Source organism: Chaetodon trifascialis, chromosome 1 (assembly GCF_039877785.1).
Source record: "Chaetodon trifascialis isolate fChaTrf1 chromosome 1, fChaTrf1.hap1, whole genome shotgun sequence".
Lineage (NCBI taxonomy): Eukaryota > Metazoa > Chordata > Actinopteri > Chaetodontiformes > Chaetodontidae > Chaetodon > Chaetodon trifascialis.
The window spans coordinates 18,540,111-18,560,922 of NC_092056.1; the positions used below are offsets into that span (position 1 = coordinate 18,540,111).

The 20,812-nt window shown below is 42.0% G+C and overlaps 2 protein-coding genes across 2 annotated transcripts; both read left to right on the forward strand.

Annotated features, from left to right (window-relative positions):
• Positions 1 to 649: 649 nt before the first annotated feature.
• On the forward strand, positions 650 to 11,714 carry xkr5b (XK related 5b). Its single transcript, XM_070968393.1, has 13 exons — positions 650 to 910; positions 2,211 to 2,300; positions 2,431 to 2,536; positions 2,715 to 2,881; positions 4,009 to 4,142; positions 4,298 to 4,376; positions 4,571 to 4,740; positions 5,145 to 5,256; positions 5,874 to 6,041; positions 6,189 to 6,379; positions 6,532 to 6,615; positions 6,948 to 7,131; positions 7,253 to 11,714. The coding sequence occupies exons 1-13, from the start codon at positions 802 to 804 to the stop codon at positions 7,930 to 7,932; spliced, it is 2,274 nt and encodes a 757-aa protein (XP_070824494.1). The 5' UTR covers positions 650 to 801; the 3' UTR covers positions 7,933 to 11,714.
• Positions 11,715 to 13,229: 1,515 nt separating this feature from the next.
• Positions 13,230 to 20,336, forward strand: ctsba (cathepsin Ba). Its single transcript, XM_070964830.1, has 11 exons — positions 13,230 to 13,577; positions 16,638 to 16,765; positions 16,898 to 16,983; positions 17,160 to 17,274; positions 17,403 to 17,518; positions 17,857 to 17,942; positions 18,207 to 18,353; positions 18,786 to 18,902; positions 19,023 to 19,151; positions 19,309 to 19,390; positions 19,620 to 20,336. Exons 2-10 carry the CDS (start codon positions 16,643 to 16,645, stop codon positions 19,380 to 19,382), a joined length of 993 nt encoding a protein of 330 aa, XP_070820931.1. The 5' UTR covers positions 13,230 to 13,577; positions 16,638 to 16,642; the 3' UTR covers positions 19,383 to 19,390; positions 19,620 to 20,336.
• The last annotated feature ends 476 nt before the right edge of the window (positions 20,337 to 20,812 follow it).

Here is a 20,812-nt window from a genome sequence, read left to right on the forward strand (position 1 = left end):
TGTGCCAATAGTTTTGCACCCTGTAGGTGGTCCTGCCAAACAGGCATTATGAATCATTGGAACCAGACTCCCCCTGGTGTCCATAAGGAGCCTGTGCCCCCACACCATACCTCATTCTTGATGTAAGGACAGCTTGAAAAGCCAAATGGCAAACGGCAAATGGAAAAGACCAGAAGAAAGAGGAAAGGATGAGCACGAAAAAACAAGACAACTTTCAAACAGATAATTAGAATTAAAATAAATAGATAGAAAAACACAGTAACCAAAATAAAAACTTAATTAACCTCAAAATGAATAATCATTCAACTATTAAACTTAATCAACATTAAACTTAATCAATAAACTAATCATCATAAGAATGAGTTAAACTCGGTGCTGCTGCTGCTGCTGCTGCTGCTGCTGCTGCTGCTGCTGCTTTAACTTTTGCTTTATCAACTTTCGTATTTCCCTAAAAAATAAGTCTCTTATTTTTAATCTTCGGAGTTTTCCTTCGATCCTGAGGTAGCATGTAACCTTTCCACTAAAAGACACTCAAATGTGTGTCCGAACTTGGCCTCTGAATGCTTCTAATGTGGGATTAATATTAGCCTCGTGTCTCTCAGGTGTCTGTCTGGGGCTGTCTCATTCACTCTACCGGCGCTATCGCTTTAACGGGACGGGCGGTGACGTCGGGACGGGGACACGGAGCAGAGAGAGGGGGCTGCAGCAGCTGGACCCACTCCCGCCCGGAACCAGAGCAGACTCACACACACACGCGCTGTTATCACTGCGAAATCCCAGAGTTCGGTTTATCAATCCGCTATGAGAGACTACTCAGCGACTCCCAGCAATGGAGGCGCGTGCATGCCGTGCTGCCAAGTTTGCATCTTCGCCTTTACCGCATTTCTCATCATTGCAGAGAGGACGGCACGTGAGTCCTACCTGGGACACACACACACACACACACACACACGGACACATACCTTGCGCACAAATAATCAAACCGAGCGTTGTGTCACTAATGGTGTGTCATTTGATAATAATGTGATGGTATGTGCCCACGCGCATCCCTGTTGTGCGTTATTTGACTTTATTAGCGTGCGCGTGCGTGCGTGCCTTTTTGGCCACAGTGAATGGACGTACAGTCAGTGCGGGAGGGCGCCAGAGGCTGACAGAGACACCCGCATGTTCTGGATGAGACAGATGGCTTCAGATGTTATATTGTGTTTAAAATCTACTACAATCCAACACGTAAACTTGGTCTTTTGTCTTCACTTCAACGGCTGTCTCTCGTTGTGTTGTCATGAATAATAAAATCAGAGCAGACTCTGCAGTCAGCCCTGGTGCGCCTCTTTCCTATTTTTATACGCTGCATGTTATGAAATCCTGTGTGCAGCAAAACTGCAGACTCACGCAGGAGTTTTCCATCTTTCAAACGGCATCATTCGAGCTTTCGTGGGATCTTTCGTGCTCAAAAACAAAGCGGAGCCATGTTGTCATATTTCAGCGCCCTTTTTCTTAGAGGTGCATGAATGGACGAGGGGATGGGCGTACCCCAGCATAGGGCCTAGTCTGCCCGGACAGCCCGCCTGTTTGGCAGCTAAAGCTTCAGATTACATGTGTGGAGGGATGGAGGGGGGCAGAGCTGCAGGGCTCAGGCAGGCCAATGCGATGAAGAGAAGAGTGACTGTAAGTGAGGAGAGGTGGCAGCACTCGAGTTGTCAATAAACCTGAGATGGGATGCAGAACAGAGGTCACAGGAAAAAGTGTGGGCACTCACAAGATAAAATAAAAAATAAATGCTTCACGTTCTGGCAATTAGCCACCGATCAAATGCTGTTGTCCTGATGGAAACACTATTGTAAGTGCTACAACATGCAGTGTCTGTTATATCATAAATATACAATATCTGTTTTATGCTCGGACAGTTTTGTGCACGGGTGAGGTTTGTCCAAGTACATAAAGCAGGAATTACCAGTTCATTCGTTTTTGTGTTTCAGACTGTATTACAATTTTCCGTAGCATCACATGCAGACTCAGCTGACAGCAACATCCTGATCACAAATAACTGAATCACACAGCGTATCTGACCCATTATGATTCATTTCAACCTTTCATGTGATTGAATTACTGTTTATGTATTGTAGCAATCCAGTCAGGTCAGTAGATTTAAGCACTTCTTTGTGTTAATTTGACTGTGTACATGTGTGTTTTTACCCTTCGTCCCTCAGTGATCTACTGCTTTGTGTACTACCTGTGGGTGGGTCACAACTACTGCTATGCCTATCTTGCTGGCTTCACTGCACTGTTCCTGCTGCCAGGTGAGACAACAACACGATACTGATAGATAGATAGATAGATAGATAGATAGATAGATAGATAGATAGATAGATAGATAGATAGATAGATAGATAGATATTTGGTTTATATTTGTTTCTTTCTGTTTCCCAGGTTGGGGTCCTCAGTGGCTCAGTTATCTGTGGTACCTGTCAGATGGGCGCATCCGCAGGAAGTCTCTCACCTGGACACACATATTGCACCTTGGCATTTTCAAACGGTGGGCAACGTTGTGTGTGTGCAACAAGGACAGTTAATAGCAAAAGTCTGACGAACTGAACATTTGTTTATGTTTGATGATTGCGATGGTAATGATGTTTATGATGACATTTCCTTTTCCCTCCCTGTCTGTCTCTTTCAATCCATCTCTCACTCTGCCTCCTCTCTGGGCTTCACAGGCTGTGGGAATGCATGTCTCTGCCAGATGAGGATGTGTATGGCGAGATCATGCAGCAGGCTGATGCATCTGCCTTACGTCTGTTTGAGGCCTTGGTGGTCACCCTCCCTCAAACGCTGCTGCAGACCTATGTGCTCATCTGCACTGATATAGGAATCAAGTCTCCAGGTACAGAGACGTAAAAAATCAAAGTACATTACTTTGCCTTTAATATTGTTTAGTGTGTCAAGTCTCAAGTCTTGGAGCTAGAGTCCAAGATAAGTCTCCAGTCTCTTTTTGGAATGATAAATGTTACATCCACTGTACAGAAATAGAAATACCCACTGTGAATCATGGTTATTTCTATGGAATTTATTTTGCTTTGCATGTTGATCAGGCATACAAGTTAACTTTGTGTAAATCAGCTCCCACATATCCACTTCATCCCTTGTACATAACATGTACACCACACAGAATCTATTAGTGAATCTATTAGTGAATCATTAGTGCTCTGTTGGACAATGCAATAATGGCCCTAATGGTCTGTATTGTCTCACTGCAGAACAACTCAGTACTTCAAGTCAACTCAGCAAATATCATTTACCATGTCTGTGATATTCTAGCAGATGTGAGTTGTGCTTTCAGCATAGGCAGATCAAATGTGAAAATACACTGTCTGTTAAACAATGAGGATCCAATAACTGTTTAATGTGAGAAGTGTCAGTCTTAGTGACAACGCTGCAGAGAATTAACACCAGCTCCGCAGTGTCCTTTAGGTCTACAGAACAGAACAGTGTTTTGGTTGAGTCTCATTACTCTCATAAGTGTTACATCCAGATGCATCCGGCAGCTAGGTCTGATAAACCCACTGCACTGCCAGCACCAAACGCCAAAGACTAGCTGATGAACGTAGTGCCAGATATTTTCCTCAGGAGTTGGTAAAGACCAAAACAGAGCTGAAAGATAATCAATATTGGACTTACATTCATCAGGTGGTCAGAAACACGACTCCAAATGATAATGTTGCTGTGTGTCTACTCGATGTGAGTAGCTGTTAGCTAATGTGCTCGCCTTAGCAGCTTTATGAAGTGATGTCAGATTTTTTTTTTTTCAGCTTGCTCTGCTGCCCCCATCTGGCCCAAAAAAAGAGTAGTGCGCCTTCAAATTGAACCAATTTCCCTGTCTATTTTCCATCTTTTTTTTTCAATGTGCATCTGCAACAGACTTGTATCTGCAGTAAATTATGTATATAGCATTACAGCGCATCATAGTGTTCATGTTAATTTTCCTCTCTCTGCCTGCTCTCTCCCCTCCAGCCTCAGTGTGTTTTGCGGTGTGTTTGTTGTCTCTGGCCTGGGCCTTGGTCCTCTATGCCAGAACCTGTTCACTCATCAGGCCAGGACACCTACAAATGACCCCCGCTGCCATTCTCTGTCGACTGCTGTGGAGGGTGGGCATGTTTAAACAACCTTATAACAGCAAATATGAACATCCGAATAACAGCATCAGTATAATGCAGGGCATATTTACATGCTTGTGTTTGATATGTCATGAGTGGTGTTTTGGCTTTGTTTGAGTGACAGGGTCTGTTTTCTCTGCCTGCAGGTCAGTATGTTGGGATCGCGATTTGCTGTCCTCATGCTCTTCACACGCATCTTCAAACAGTGGATCCTGGGAGTCATTGGTAAGTCTGGATGCCAAGGCTTCATCTCAAAGCTCGTGTTTTTTGAAGTTGACAAACCGTCCATTTTCAGCCAGACACATTTAACCATTGTTGGGTGAGTCTTGATGAGGACGCCCTGGACAATTTTGTGTAATATAGTGTGTTTATGTATGTATTTAAGATTGAATGTTTAATTTGTTGTGTGTGTGTTTCAGGTGTGCACTGGCTGGGGGCAACTTTCTGGATGGTGTCTCAGCAGACTGACATCATTCGTTCAACTAATCGATGGAGAATCTTCAACCTCGTTCTTGGAGCCATTCACATCTTCCTTTTCCTCAACGTGAAGTACGGACAATCCAGATGCCGCATGGCTGGTTTCTACCTGGTATGAATGTGTCTCTTTGGTCAATTTCTAAAAACTGTTTGTGATAAAACAAATTAACCTGTGTTGTCTCTCACCGGGGCCCTACAATACACAATAGAAACATGTTTGTAGTGTGTATTAGACTGAATATGATTGAATCAGGCACGTTGTAACTGTGTAAGGCATAGCATTGATAATTCCAGGTTTAGGGGCTCTCACGACATGCCAAAAAACATACACATGTGATATTGTAATGTGATTTGGATTTGTCAGCCAATACATTGAGCCAATGTAATCTCTAGTCAGATGTACAGTAAGCTGGATAAAAATAACTACAAGACCTAAATTCAAATGTGAGAAAAATAATGATTTCACATGTGGAAACAGGTAAACATCCTCTTCTGCTTCTGTTTGTTCTTCTTCAGGTTATGTTCTTAGAGAACGCACTTCTTCTTCTGGCCTCCTCCTGGTTGTTTACCATGGTGTCCTGGGACACTGTGGGAATCCCAGCTGCAGTGTTCTGTAGCTTCCTCATTGGTGAGACACACAGCAATGCTCTGTAAAACAACTTAGAGCTCAATGCCAATGTGGGCATCCTAACATGCTCACACTGGCAATGCTAAGTTAAGTAGTTGTTTACCATGTTCACCATGAAAGTTAAATACGCTAACAATTACTAATTAGTCCTAAACACAAAGTCAGAGATGTTCTATAAGAAAAGATGGTCAGTGGTATGAAATGTTATATACTCTCTGTATCTTAAATGGGCACGGCCGCCTCTAACCCCCATCCCAAGAGGCATTTTTAACACTAATGCATTACTAATAGACTTCTGCCTGTCTGTGTCAAAACAATACAACACTAGATACAGTACACATTTAATGTTTGCTTGCTCCAGATCTCATGAGAATGTGTTGGTGAGACAGAGACAGGTCTCGAACAAAGTTAATTTTCTCCTGATTGGTCTAAACTATAGATGCATGTTTATGCATGTTTGTGCTACTGCATTCTCAATTAACTGTACTATACTGTCTGTAGAGTCATTTCCTTCTTTTCTTTAGAGATCTATAACCTTTTACTTACACTTGCATCGCCTTATTTCATGATTTCATCTCCTCCCTGTTTCTCTTCTATTTACCTGTTTGTCTCTCCAGGAGTGATCGCGTTGGTGCTGTACTATCGCTTCCTCCACCCTAAATCCTTTGAGATTTTCCAGAGTATTCGCCACAGGGGGATAGGTGGAGCCTGCATGGAGCGTGGATCTACACTGTCACTGGAGGAGAAAGTCACACCCACTTTTCATCATCATGCAACACTGTCTGGTCTGTTCAAGATCTATCTATCTATCTATCTATCTATCTATCTATCTATCTATCTATCTATCTATCTATCTATCTATCTATCTATCTATCTATCTATCTATCTATCTATCTATCAGTGATTATAATGGCTACGGTCGTTCTGATCAGGAGGTGGAACCCTCATGGATCTCCCTATCCAATGGGAGGGCTGGAAACATCACCACTGGCTGCTGATTCGCTTGGCCATGAAGACAGGAGATGTAACTAGGATCTGGTCATCGTATGGCGAGGGGGGACTGGCCGGACTGATGGGGCTGTCAGAAGAAGTTCACTCCCCTGATGACTTCCATGTCCCTCGGGTCTGTTGCATTCATGTTGTTGAACGTCCTGCTTAATATATCTGTTGTATGAATTTCATTGACTATTGACTACATTGAGCATGCAGCCTAAGTGCGATATCTTTAAAGGTTATCTAAAGGTGTTTCTCACTGTTTCTGCTGTGATTTGTCAGATTCCACCTGTTCAACCGCATGTTCCTCAGACCTTGCAAGCAGCTCCTCAACCAGCTCCACCACAGGTGACCCAGGTTCCACAGGCAAGATCTTTGTTTATTGATCATTTAATTGGTAATTCAAACAAAGAATACAGTAAATTTGTACCTAAAGCCACCTTTCATAGGATTTGAAAATAGAGCTGAATGAGCTGAACCAGTTTTCACCCGGTTTAGCTAATTTTCTACCGACAAAAAAGCTGCTTTTGTAATCACCAATCATCAAATTCTACACAGTGATTTTAAGGTTCTTGTAGTGTAATGAAGTGAGATTCATTGGGACAGCATGTTGCGACCTACAGATGTCTGAAGGCTGCTAAAGAGGCCTATCTGCACAGAATACATGTAGTTTGCTCAGCCATCTGTCTGGTCTCCAGGTGAGAGAGGTGGTGCAGCCACCAAAGCCAGCTCCATCCACTGTAGTTGCCAGGCCGGTGAGAAAAGCTCCCCCCACAACAATCCAGGACATGAGAAGGTTTCCAGAGATCATCCCGGTCCAGGAAGTCATTCTTGAAGAGACCGCAGAAGAGGATTCCAGCGCTCCACCATCAGAGGACAAAGGTTGGATAAATACTGAGCCCTGCTGGTGCACATAATTATTGCATGGCCCTCCCTGTAGGTGACGTGTACTCGTTTAAAAAAACACTTGGCCTCTTAATTCAATGTGATTTCATTTTTCAAGGTGATGAGGAGTTTCAGAGTGCTGCTTATGGCTCGCCAACACTTTCATCTCCACGGCAACCAGGAAGCCTCCGCCACGTCGACAGCAACGCAGGGACCCTGACCGAAGCCTCGTCCTCTGTGGGTTCCCTGGACATCAAGACTCCCGGCTGGTCACCTGAGCGACGTTCACCTCTCCTGATTAGTTCCCCGGAGAAAAAAAATGCGATGCCTGGAGAGTCCAGTACCACTCTGTACTTCAGCGCAGATGCACAGTCTCCCTCTAGTGGGAGCTATCTTGGGTGGGGCTCCGAGTTGTCACCCATCTCCACCTACAGAAGTCCCTACCGCATCAGGGAGGCTCGTTTTGTCACATCCACCCCGCGACTGGAGCCTCGAGCCGGGGCTGAAAGTCCAGGCCCGGCCCCCGTCGTTGTCATCCCTGCCACTCCTGGTACAACACCTGGTGGAACCCCCAGTTCTGCAAGCCCTGCTGCTTCTACCCCTGCAGCTTCAACACCCGTGGCTTCAACACCCGCTGCTTCAACACCCGCTGCTTCGACTCCCGGTGCTTCAACTCCTGGCACCTCGACTCCTGGTGCTACTACGCCCGGTGCTCAGATCATTCCTATCACTCCAGTCATCTCCCACGCTCGCAAACAGATGGTCCAGTTTGTGGACAGTCGAGAGAGGGCGGTGTAAGGAGGTTGGGGGTGAAGGGAAATCATGGGAGGGCACTGATGTCTTTTTCAATTTAGCAGTTAAGGCTATACAAAAAAATTCATGCATTAACTAAGTTGGGGATGGCGTCGTGGGAAGTTAGGGGACATTTTCAGCTCAGCTCATTTGAATCAGTCATGGAGGAATATACAGTGTAAATTATTATTTATGTTTGTCTCCTGACATGCAGATAATGGCTTAAATTTGCAGAAAATGGGGATTCTTTGGTAGTCACAGTGGCCAAACCTTTGCCAACCATTGCAATTCTTAATAGCGGTACCTCTGGCCTTGCTGCACATTCCAATTAACACATGTTCATGGGTGGGAGGGCAGTGAATGACCGGGTCCTTGTTGCTGCAGTAGCAATTCGTGATTGGTTAGAGCATCTGCAAGGAGGAGGGTGTAATAGTGAGGACCTGCTTGCATGCTACTGTGAAGCTCAGGGAACCATCTGGCAGATTCATGTATGTCCGGCAATAGTCTGCATCCTTCAAGACCACTAGAGGAGCTGGCAGTAACAAACACAGCTGTGCAAGATAACCGGCCATTGCAAATTAGAGGGTGGGTGGGGGCATTGTGTCTTTTTCCTGTTCTTTAAAACCTTTTGATGAAAAACATTTACTATACGCTACAGATCAGCAATTACAGAAGATTGGATCTGGCTGACTCATCCTAAGAAAACACAGATAAACATTAACAGGTGCTAATGAATGTGAGGAATCACTTTCATTCATTTAGATAAATCCTTACACTTGGTAGTTTTTAATCATTGGAAACTAACTGCAGAAAACCAAAAGCAGTTAAGTCTTGCATACTCAGAATTACTAAACTATATTTGAAATGATAAAGCAGAAACAACCATCAATCAAGACAAAGTTATTTGAATGTTGGGTGGAGCTCAATGAAACAGATTTTTCTAGATGAACCAGGTAATTAAACTAGTTTACAATAATCAAACACACTGTCCACCAGGCTGCTGAGCAGAATCTCCTGTAACACCACTTGCCAATGCCAGTCTTTTTTCAAATTATTCAGATTCAATGATCCAATGATCTGTTATGAAATATGTAAATTATGCCAATTTATGCATATTCAAGAATACCTTCAAAGTCATTGATTGATTATTATGCTAACAAACGCTTTTGATGATGTTGACTATCCCGTCCAGCTTTCAGGAAGCCACTCATTGATCCGATCAGTCAGTTCCTCACTGTGTGTGCACTTCAGTACATGGTTAGTGTTTACACACATTACTGACAACACCGAATCCCGATTTACAATCGGTAAAATGGTCAAATCTGAGAATCTATATTTTCATGCAGCTATCTTAGATGCAAATGACAAAAAGCAAAGGCTTGAAGGAAGAACATTTTATAGATTTTCAGCTCTGCTTTCCTTTGCTAATTGTAACTGCAGTCTTGTCAGTCATTCAGCAGTTTACAGCAGAAACGGTACAGCTAGATTTTATTGTTAACTGGTGGCTGTAGCATGATATTCTGTGGACTACACTATGATTATAACATGTGTATTTAGGGAAATTAAGCAATATAGACTATCGAGTGAACAGATGTTTGGTATCAAAACATATAATTTGTATGTTTGCTATGACCTGCAGAAGTGCTTTGAATCTCTAAATTCATATAGAAAAAATCTAACAAAGTCTCCAGAATTGGAATTACAAACAAGGGACAAAGTGAAACTGGTGAATTTAGTGACAAAGAAAAGATACAGAACAAAAACGCGATGCTTTCTGCAGGACATAATTAATGAGTGTGTCTATAAAGAAGAGGTAACTTTCATGAACACCTCTGACAATCGCATTTTGTTTCTTTTTTTAATTACTGAAAGAAGGGAAGTGTCTGAATGATAATAAGATATGATATATGATGTATTATAATGTGGCAGCAGTGTTTTGGATTGCTGTCATCCATTTATTTACATTGGTTTTATTGAAGAGCACACAGCAAGTGAGCTGCTGTCAGTGAAGCTTAAAGGCACATGTAGAAACCATGTACCTGCCTTGTGAAGGAAGTTAAACATGTACTTGTGAAGTACCCTGTCATCAGTTATCTGTGTAGTAGCTGCTATTTTAAAAGTGGCAATATGAAGGCTTGTGTTCCTTCCTGTAGAGGAAAATGATGATATTCAGTTTCGTGTTCAATATGGAAAAACTTCCCCAGATGTGAACAATCCATCACAATAACCATGAAGCCTACAATTGGTTTTACTTAAAATCTATTTTCATACTGCACAGACACATTACACCCTCCTGAAATAAATAGAAATGTCCACTCGAGAATAATGCTTCACAAACCTTGTTAACTTGATTTAAAGCGTAAGCGTATGAATACGTTTGTATTTTAAAAATGTCATACAGTGCAACTCTAGTTTGCAAACTTGTGTGCATTAACTAAATGACAGGGGAAATCTAATTTTGACATAGTCTTAAATGAATGGCTCTAACTCTAAATGGAGAATATTTTATTCTCCCTCACAATGTGTTGTCCTTCAGTGTATCCATTAGTTGAACCTCCTACCTCAGTAAAACTGAATTTCCTTCTTACAAAACAGATTTTTTTCCTTGTCACAGTGAGAAACTGTGACATCTATTTGAACACTCTGAGCCTTTGTTTAGTCTAAACCTTTTGAATAATGTAGCTTCCATAAGAGGGGAAACGAGGTAAGGAGCAGAGGTTTCAGAAGACAAATGTCGCATAAAGGTTAATACTAGAAATAATAATAACGTGCTGCTGTGAGTTTCAAGTTTGGTCAATGCCAGTATGATGTTATGAGTTTTATTTATTTCAACACATGAAATCTTTAATGATATCAGTCTTCCATGTTTGTTTGTCTCCTAATTCTCTGTTTCTCTTTAATTAACCTATATTATTTTACTTTGCTTTCTTTCTTTTTAAACAACTAAAATAAATATAAAGTAGGTCTATATCAGTAATAAGCAGAATATCAATTGAGTTACGCAACAAAGTTGAGAGAAACACATGCGTTATCAAACTGTGTCAAACTGTTATCTGCATCCGTGCTGGTAGATAAAGGAGTCACTGCATGTTGCTTGTTCATAAAGACATCCAGAGAATTGTATCTATTCCTTTAGAGAAAGAAAGCACTTAACTGCACACATTATCGCACATGGTCGAATGTATGTGTACGCAACAGCAATAAGCCAGCTAATGAAATGTATCATAGTGCACTTATTAGAAAATATCCACGCGCTTTAGACGATGCCTTGGCTTGACTATCATGAATCAGTGCTTTGCCTTGTAAGAAGACGGCTTCAGCTCGTCCCTGTGTGTGTGTGTGTGTGTGTGTGTGTGTGTGTGTGTGTGTGTGTGTGTGTGTGTGTGTGTGTGTGTGTTGCTTTATCTTAGAACCATATGCTTTGCTTTGTGTACCTGGTGTGTATGATAACCTTTGCTTGTGTTTCTAATTTGACTCACTTTGTATATTTTTTAAATGTTCTTCTTTTGTATTTGGTCACGTTTACTGTAATGAAACGTGTGGACAGCCACGGCGCAGTGTTTCAAGGTTTCGTGCTGAAGTTTCACACGTGAAATTGTTCTAGTTTTCGCTGACAGACTGGCATTAGCTCGCTGATTGAGCGTGACATCACGTCACCGGACGGCCTCCATGTATCAACGTGCATCACCTCATCTCTGCAAGGATTTCCACAGAGCTGCTGTGGTTGGTGGTAGTGAATCATTAACTGTGCTATTGATGTGACAAAATAAAGTCATAAACCATGATCAAAGCTCAGAGTGCTGTGTTATATATTATTGATTTCTGTGACACATTTCCCATCAATGACATTTAGATATATTTAGGAACTCTAGACACAGATTGGTGGAAAAGCATGATCGCAGGGTAAATGATACAGTATAAATACACATACATAAACTGAGTGTAGTCACAGCACAACGGCAGCTACAGTACAATGTTGGAGTGAACATACTGTACTGTTCACATGATCACAGGGCTGGATTAACCTGCCAGTGGGACAGGACACCAACCACCACTCCTCCAACTCTTCTGTATATTGTCTACAGTTTTCCCATATTGGCACACTGCAGTTCATGACCCCATGTTTACTGTGCAGAATTTTATTAAACACAATTCTAAAAAGAGTTTACACCATGTCAGCGTAACATTATCTGAAAAAATAAAGGTCTTCTTCAATTTGATTTTGACACAGGGCCAAAAGATCAGATAATAAAGCAGAACTCACCTTAAGGCTCTTATTGTTTTAGGTGACCTTGTAATTCAATTCAATACAACTATATTTACACCCTGCAGGGGATATAATATGCAGCACTTCTCCACCCAGGTCGACAAATATGCATCCATTAAACGGGACGGGATGGAAAAAAACACTGTTAGTCACAAAGCTGAAAACACTTGAGTCGTATCTTACATTCCTTAATAAATATAAATATGAAAAAAATTCAAATATGATAAAAGCAATTAAATTATACATTTTTTTTTTTTAAAAAGCACGAAGAATGAAGAAGACAGACAGCAAAGTTGTATTTTGGTAAATTCCTTTAAACCAAATGCCTCATGGTGACGGCCTCAGTGATGCTACTCACGGTTTAACTTTATCAAGTTAAATAAAATTCTCTTAATGAATTAAGAGAAGAACGTGATTTTGGTTCAGCTGGCTGGTTAAATAAAATGTGTTCTTGCTAACACACACTTAACTTTAAAATGTGGAACTAGTGCAACTAGTGGTAAATCAGTAAAATGGGATAGTGTGCTGTGATTACAATATTTGTCCTATCTCATCATTTTGAATGTCAGATGACAGACTTAGAAAAGGAAGAGAAAGCAGCTGGACTGTCAGCATGTTTTCTGTGGTCAGTGATCCACAGCACAATACAGCATTAAACAGCATGCAAGCCAAAAAAAACCACACTGTCACCCTCATCAGTTACAAATCATACGTTACTTATTAAAAAACAATTTGACAAGTGACAGAAAATACCACCAGAATACCACATAAGACATTTTAACCCATTGACATAAAACAGACAGACAGACAGACAGACAGACAGACAGACAGACAGACAGACAGACAGACAGACAGACAGACAACAATAACAATATAGGTCAAAATTGATAATAGCCAAAGGAAAAAGTAAAATAGGAACAGAATATGTGCAATTAATCCATAGCTTGTATGTAGGTTGAGGGTGCAGGGTATTTAAGTGGTGACAGAGAAGGTGGGTTTCAGCACCACCTAGCGGTCAGATTGAAGTAGTGCAGACCTACTGCGCCGCACCAAACTCTCGTCGTTAAATGTGTTTTCACCAGTCAAACCCAGACTTACGTCATTTTTAGCTTGAAGGAGAACATCTCTGACCCGAAACCCACGACGAAGCCCACGGACCGGAACAGAAAAGAAAGAGTTGTTGCTGACTTCTGGTGTCGTTACGGATCACATGATCTGCATTCATGTGACTGATTCACGTGCTTCCAAGACTATATGAAAGACGGTGAGGACGGTGTCACAGTCATACACTCTGTTGAGCACTGACGAGCAGTCTGGAGAGGAGGAACCTGGAGCTGAAGACTCAAGTTCACACCAGCAGCTGACATACGAGCTACAGAGGACGGTGAGTGATTTATCTCTGTGGCTTTGTCCGTTTTAAGCGGCTTCAGCTTCGGCCGCTGCGGGTTGTTGACACGGTGAGATAGCAGTTAAGCTAGCTGTTTACGCCTAACGTGAACTAATACAGTTGCTACATGACGCGATAAAATTGTGTGTTCAGGTAATATTTTACTCTGGTCTGACACAAAGAGCAGGTTTAAGTCCTCGTTGTCTCAATTATTTGTTTTCATTGCTCAATTGATGGTTGTTGTTTTCGACTGCACGACCTATTTCCGCGTCATGGTCAGAGGTCAACAGATAAACTTTTGAAAGCAGGGTCTAATTTATAAGTTACCTCATTATTAATGCTCATGGTACGTGGACGTGATCAATACAATCTGATGCAGGCAGCGTCTCGAAAGCACTGAACTTAAAACCCAAAGTTGAAATGAACATGAAACTCAAGCCTGAACCGCGAGGCGCATTGATACAGCGGAGAAATGGAAAGAGAAACCTGCGTCCTCTGCTTCAGCCAGAGGAAAGAGAGGGACTGAGACTTTTAAACACTGAGCAAACCAGAGTGACGGGAAAGAGGAAATGAGTTGTTTCTGTCAGTAGACAGAGAGCAAACCAACCAGATTTACAGCGCAGGATTACAGACTTTTAATACATTTATCAGACTGTATGTATACATGTGCAGGTAAGATGAGGTGTGTGTGTGTGTGTGTGTGTGTGTGTGTGTGTGTGTGTGTGTGTGTGTGTGTGAGATACTTCTCTTATTTAAGGATAAGTAGATAAGGAAATGCCGTGCTTCTAAAGTGTCTTGACATTCTTCCAGGTCTTTGTTCTTGAGACACACATTTTATAACATGGGAGGGAACAAACATTATACAATATAGCTAGTGTTAAAAAAGAAAGCATCATTCTTGTACTCTGGACATTACTACATAGTCTTTCTCTTCAGAAGTGCTTATCGATTCTGCTCAGTGTTTTCCTGTGTAGTGTAGATGTGTGCAGTATACTAATAAAGAGTTGAAGAGGAGAGCCTTTTCTCTGTGGCTTTAGCACTGACTCACCAATTTCTGTCTTGATCTTAAACCTCCCACCAAGGGGAAAGAAATTTCACAACCCCTTCGCCTTTAGACGCTCTTTAGAAATGCATTGGTCAGCATAAGAAATAAACTGTCATCAAGCTGTGCTGACTTCAGACATGTGACATTTTGGAGATGGAAGAGTTCTGCCACAGAAAGGCCTCATAGCCTTTCACTGTGACTCAGCAGGTTGATGTTGTCTTGTGAGTCTTGTTTTGACAGCTGTGTTGAAAGTAATTGACGTGAGAGTGATAACTCAAGGGAAGTCAGTGGAGCAGATCAGCAGGTTGAGTTCACTTCTCAAAATCACATCTAAATCATTGCTTCACTAACAGACAGACAGACAGACAGACAGACAGACAGACAGACAGACAGACAGACAGACAGTCACTAACAACAGCAGCTGGACCCATTGAACCCTCTTTACAAGCAACCTGTGAACATAACCTCATGGCTCAAAATACACCTCTAATGCCCAGCCAAGGAAATCACTACTGTCCTTCTCTTACTTTACACAGAATATGATATATAGAAACTTATGAAACCTGGTTTAGATTTCACAAAAAGCAAGGCGAGTGATTGGAGTGTATCATGTGGCGCTTCAGTGTGATTTCAGGGAACAGATCTCATTCTGGAAAGGGGAATTTTCTATCCTTTGTCCTGTCTGAGTGCCTTTTGCTCACAGTATTTTATTGGCCTCAGTCATGTGATATCAAACCAGTTTCACTGGAAGTCATGCTTCTCTGCCTCTCGGACAGACCTGAGGTTTTTCATTGGATGCTCTTTTTCTGTTTGAAAACCGAACATGCCTGAACAGGTGTCCTAATCTTACCTCACAAGACTGGCTCTTGTTCTTGAGAGATAATCTATGTGGCTGTGTGCCAGTGTGAGCATTGAGGGTCTGCAAGTCCAGTAAGTTCTTCCATAAGTCCATGTCGGATTGTTTTGGCCACAGTCTGATTCCAAATGAATGTTTTCTAATCGTGCTCAAAACACAGTTTGGTCCCATAAAAACAGAATCAGTGTACGCTTATAAAACACCCGACATGTCTACCTGTGTGTCTCTGTGACACGTTGTGCTCCACTCCTGCTGTTCAGGCCTTAAGATTGACGTCATGGTTTGAAAGTGCATGGTAGTTCATCCTGTCGTATTTATAAAGAAGCACAGTGTCTGCATTGATATTGATTTTGCTGGCATCCTGCTTACCCTGAGTGCACGCATGCCTCTATTTGATAGGCTACATTATGATCTCTAATGGATCCTTGTTAGTGCATTTCACATCTGATATTGTGGTCTCATGTATGCCATATGAGAGGGAACTTGGACCATTTGGTGCATACATTTTATCTAAAAACCTGAAGAGAGTGCGTGCAGTTGCATTGTGGGTGGATGAGGTACTACGAGGACGTATGAGTATTCATGCTTTTTAAGTGAGAACTGGAACCCAGTCTCATTATGATTAGGTAAAACAACACTGACAGTCGTCTACAAAAGCAAGCAGACTACCCTTTTATCTAAAGACCTTTTCTTGTGTTTGCACCTAGATTTAATTCTAAGGAATTTGTTGAAACGCTTGACTGTTTATTGTATTTGCACGCCGAGTGTTTAAACACTGGAGAGGTCTCTGACTAGCATGACTGAGGATAAGAGGGTTTTCCCTGCTCTCTCTGTACACTCTGTATGCCTGCTCCACTTGTGGATGCAACTGGAGTAACGTTCAGTCAGCTGTGAACAAGTTTTTCCAACCTAGACTATTGTATTTACAGTCACTGGGGATTAAGTGCTACACATGTTTGTCTTCGCCCTTCACCTCTGATAGTTAAATACGATCAAAATGCAAGTTTTGGCTGGAATTGAAAGGGGCAGATTTAGGGCTACGTAATCATGCTGAGGTGTAGAGATTGAATCAGAATGTATGCAACTTCCAGAACTCAAGTGTTATTTGTAATGTGAATAACACATAAACTCGTCTTCTTCATATTGCCTTTTTCAGGCAAAATGTGGCGTGCAGCCTTCCTGTTACTGGCTGCCAGTTTGACTGTGAGCCTGGCCAGACCCCGCCTCAAACCACTGTCCAGTGAGATGGTCAACTACATCAATAAGTTCAACACTACCTGGAAGGTGAGAAGTTTTTTTTTGTTGTTGTTTTTTTCCTTGTTTTTGTCTTGTTTTCTTGTTTTTTCTTCTTTGTCTCACCTTGGACTCTGGCGTCAGTGATTATAAGCAGCTGTAATTGACTCTCCTCTCCTGCAGGCTGCTCACAACTTCCATGATGTGGACTACAGTTATGTACAGAGACTCTGCGGTACGATGCTGAAGGGACCTAAACTGCCAGTCATGTGAGTTTGCACATGCATTGTGTGAATTTCTATGTACACAGAAGAAGCAGCAGTGGTGTCAGTGTCATGGAGCAAAACACTATATCCCACCTGCTCGCTACAGAATAGAAAAGTACACCTGCTTAAATTGTTGTAGTAGGCTACAGTCATACTTGACTGCATATGTTCCCCTGCAGGGTTCAGTATGCTGGGGACCTGAATCTGCCTAAAGAATTTGACTCCAGGGAGCAATGGCCCAACTGTCCCACTCTGAAGGAGATAAGAGACCAGGGTTCCTGTGGTTCCTGTTGGGTAAGATTTAAAAACTCACTTTTCAAATGATATTATTATTAGTAGTAGTAGTAGTAAAAATGCAACATGAATTATCTAGTTTTCTTTGATTGTGAGTTTTCATTCTGGTTGGTAATGTGCCCCAACAGGCATTTGGTGCTGCAGAAGCCATCTCCGACCGTGTGTGCATCCACAGCAATGCCAAGGTCAACGTGGAGATCTCCTCCCAGGATCTGCTGACCTGCTGCGACACCTGTGGCATGGGGTGAGATGCAGTAATGTGTGAAAAAATCTTCACTTGTTCTGATCTTTGCAACTGATGATTGCATTGACCTACTGTATGTGGACCATAATCCAGAGCTTGGTAGCAAAGCAGGAGAAAATGAATCAACTCAACACAAGCTCACCAGTGAATGATCTGTTATGAAGAGAGAAGTCTGATATTATACAGGAATATGCAGAACAACTAACTGTGCCAGAACAGTGCTTATCAAGGATGTTGGGTACCAGCCAGGACTTTGGACTATTATTTGTCTAGACCACGAGGCAGGCTCAGTGTTTGTCTGTAAAGGTGGAAACACTTTGACATTTCTCACTTTTTAGATGTAATGGTGGCTACCCTGCAGCCGCCTGGGACTTCTGGACCAAAGAGGGACTGGTGTCTGGAGGCCTCTATGACTCCCACATTGGTGAGTTTTGTGTGCAAGAGACTCCTAAAGTTTTTGTGTGTGTGTGTGTGTGTGTGTGTGTGTGTGTGTGTGTGTGTGTGTGTGTGTGTGTGTGTGTGTGTGTGTGTGTGTGTGTGTGTGTGTGTGTGTGTGTGTGTGTGTGTGTGTGTGTGTGTGTGTGTGTGTGTGTGTGTGTGTGTGTGTGTGTGTGTGTGTGTGTGTGTGTGTGTGTGTGTGTGTGTGTGTGTGTGATCTACCATTCAAACACGATCTTTGTGTCTACAGGTTGTCGCCCCTACACCATCCCCCCCTGTGAGCACCATGTGAATGGCAGCAGACCCTCCTGCAGTGGGGAGGGTGGAGACACACCCGAGTGCATCTACAGCTGTGAAGCTGGATACACACCCAGCTACAGAGAGGACAAGCACTTTGGTATGTAAGGCAGAAGAAAAAAGTTTGAACCTCCATAAATAAGGGAGGAATTAGGGTCAAGTGTCCTAACATCAGCCGCCCATCTTTGCATAGTCACCAGCATTTAAAGGAGGAATGAAATGTAACATTTGAACTGTATTTTCCTTCTCGCCCTGTGATTTTTCCAGGAAAGATGTTCCTCGCTTTAGTTTGTTATGTCATATAAATAGTAAACATTTAGTTGAAACATGACTTTGTTGTCTTCAAATGCATGAGACCACAGTGCATACATACATAAATGTTAATTTCACTCTTGTATGCACCACAAGCAGTATGTTTGTGTCCTAAAATGAACCGAACCCTAAACTTGGTGAACACATGTGTGTATATATAAGCATGCACACATACATGCAAACACACAGTGCAGGATCCTAACTCAAAAGTGTGTTGCAGGTAAAACGTCTTACAATGTACCATCAGACGAGGAGCAGATTCAGTCTGAGATATACAAGAACGGGCCAGTAGAGGGAGCCTTTACTGTCTACGAAGACTTTCTACTATACAAGTCGGGTAAGAGCACAGGCACCATTGTTGTTTCTGATGTTCTCTCGTGCACTTGAAAGCAACCTCTTGGTCACCCTCCTCCTTTGTTTTGTTCCTTGCCTTTCTTTTTTCCTTTTTTCGTCTCAGGTGTGTATCAGCATGTGTCTGGGTCGGGCGTGGGTGGCCACGCCATTAAGGTCCTGGGCTGGGGTGAGGAGAATGGTGTTCCCTACTGGCTGTGTGCCAACTCCTGGAACACTGACTGGGGTGAAAATGGTGAGCAGAGACACATATTTTACTGCTTTTAATGAACATTCATACAACAATAGTCACTCTGAATTCTAAAGAGTAGCCCACTTTCCATATGTTCTCATGCTTGAGACATGCAGATTTCTATGTGTAAACTGTCCTGTGGTCTGTTTCTGGTCTTCAGGATTCTTTAAAATCCTGCGTGGATCAGATCACTGTGGTATTGAGTCTGAGATTGTGGCAGGGATTCCCAAATAGAGTCTAAGGTAAGAGACAACAAGACAACATGCAAGGGAAATATAAAGTACTTCTCTCAAACGTGTTTCTGTGCCTGCACAGCTGCAACCTCCCTAATGTTATGTTACAAACCAGACTGGTATGCATGGATTTGTATTATTGACCCTTTACCACCCCAGTAGCTCCCATTTTAAGTCTTTTGTAAAAAAGTAAATTGATGTGGCTTGAAGTCTGTGCCTTACTCTTAATTTCTTGCAGGTTTTGAGCTGCAGTGTCCATCATATATTCACTAGAGGGTGACACACTCCACTTGCCTGCTCTGGAACTGCAACAACTTTCAGCTGCTTTTAGTCCTTATAGTTAAAGACCAGTGTTCACCTTGCACACACTGCATGTGGTTTTCTTCTGACACCAGACGACAGAAGAGAAGAAACAGAGAAAACTTAAGAGCAACCTTCTCGTCATTTAGGTGGATTAGCAGATGACAACTATGTGCCTGATTACAAATCCCTGTTGTTGAATTTAAGGAGGAGTTTTTTTTGTGTGAATGAGGTGCTGTGAGGTCTCACACATTCACTTCTTTAAGCAGTCACAAGGTTGCACAGGAAAATGTTTTTTAAGAATTTCATTTTATCTCAGGTGATTTGACGCCGACTGTCACTGTTGCAGAATTGAACTTGTCCCCCTGTTGTCACATATTTTTCTGCACTAATGCAAAGTGTGGACCATCTTAGAGTAATGCAGCACATGATAGAAAGAAATTGCAGGACTCTGCCTAATGGAGCAGATAATGTATTTTGTTTGATTTTAAATGATCACAGCTGTCATATTGATTTTTTTTTTTTTTTTTTTTTAAATTCAACATTATTTCTCAGTGCCACAAATGCCACTCCATAATGTAAGGATGTACCCTTGTAACTGGTGGCTGTAAGTGTTTTTAAACTTTGAGTATTGGTAGAGAAATTGAACTTTTTTTTTAAAAAAAATATGGTTGAAATGGAATGTTTTCATTCTCTGCCTGTATCGATCAAATATTGGCGCATAGCTGCTCTGTTATGAATTGAATAAAACAATATTTGATTGCCAGTATGGTGTTGTTGCTCTTGAATATGCATGCTGACATTTAAATCATCTTGCCACATCTTTAATGACTGTTTTGAACCTGATGGGATTGGCTCACCAAGAAAATGTAGGTCAAGATGTGAGACATGAATGGATCAGACCACCTATTTTGACTTGTAGGTTAATGCTGCTTTAAGACGCCAACGTAAAGTAAACGGATGGTATTCTGTGACGTTCATTCTAAAGTAGTAAATTTGTTTGTAGCAAGATTAGCTAGAAATGTTGTTTCTACCAATTAGACTAGCGCTACTGATAATGGAGAAAAAGGTAAAAGTTCTGGAAGATACGATACGCTTTCTAAGCTTAGCCACTTCCGCCTTGCTGTCAGC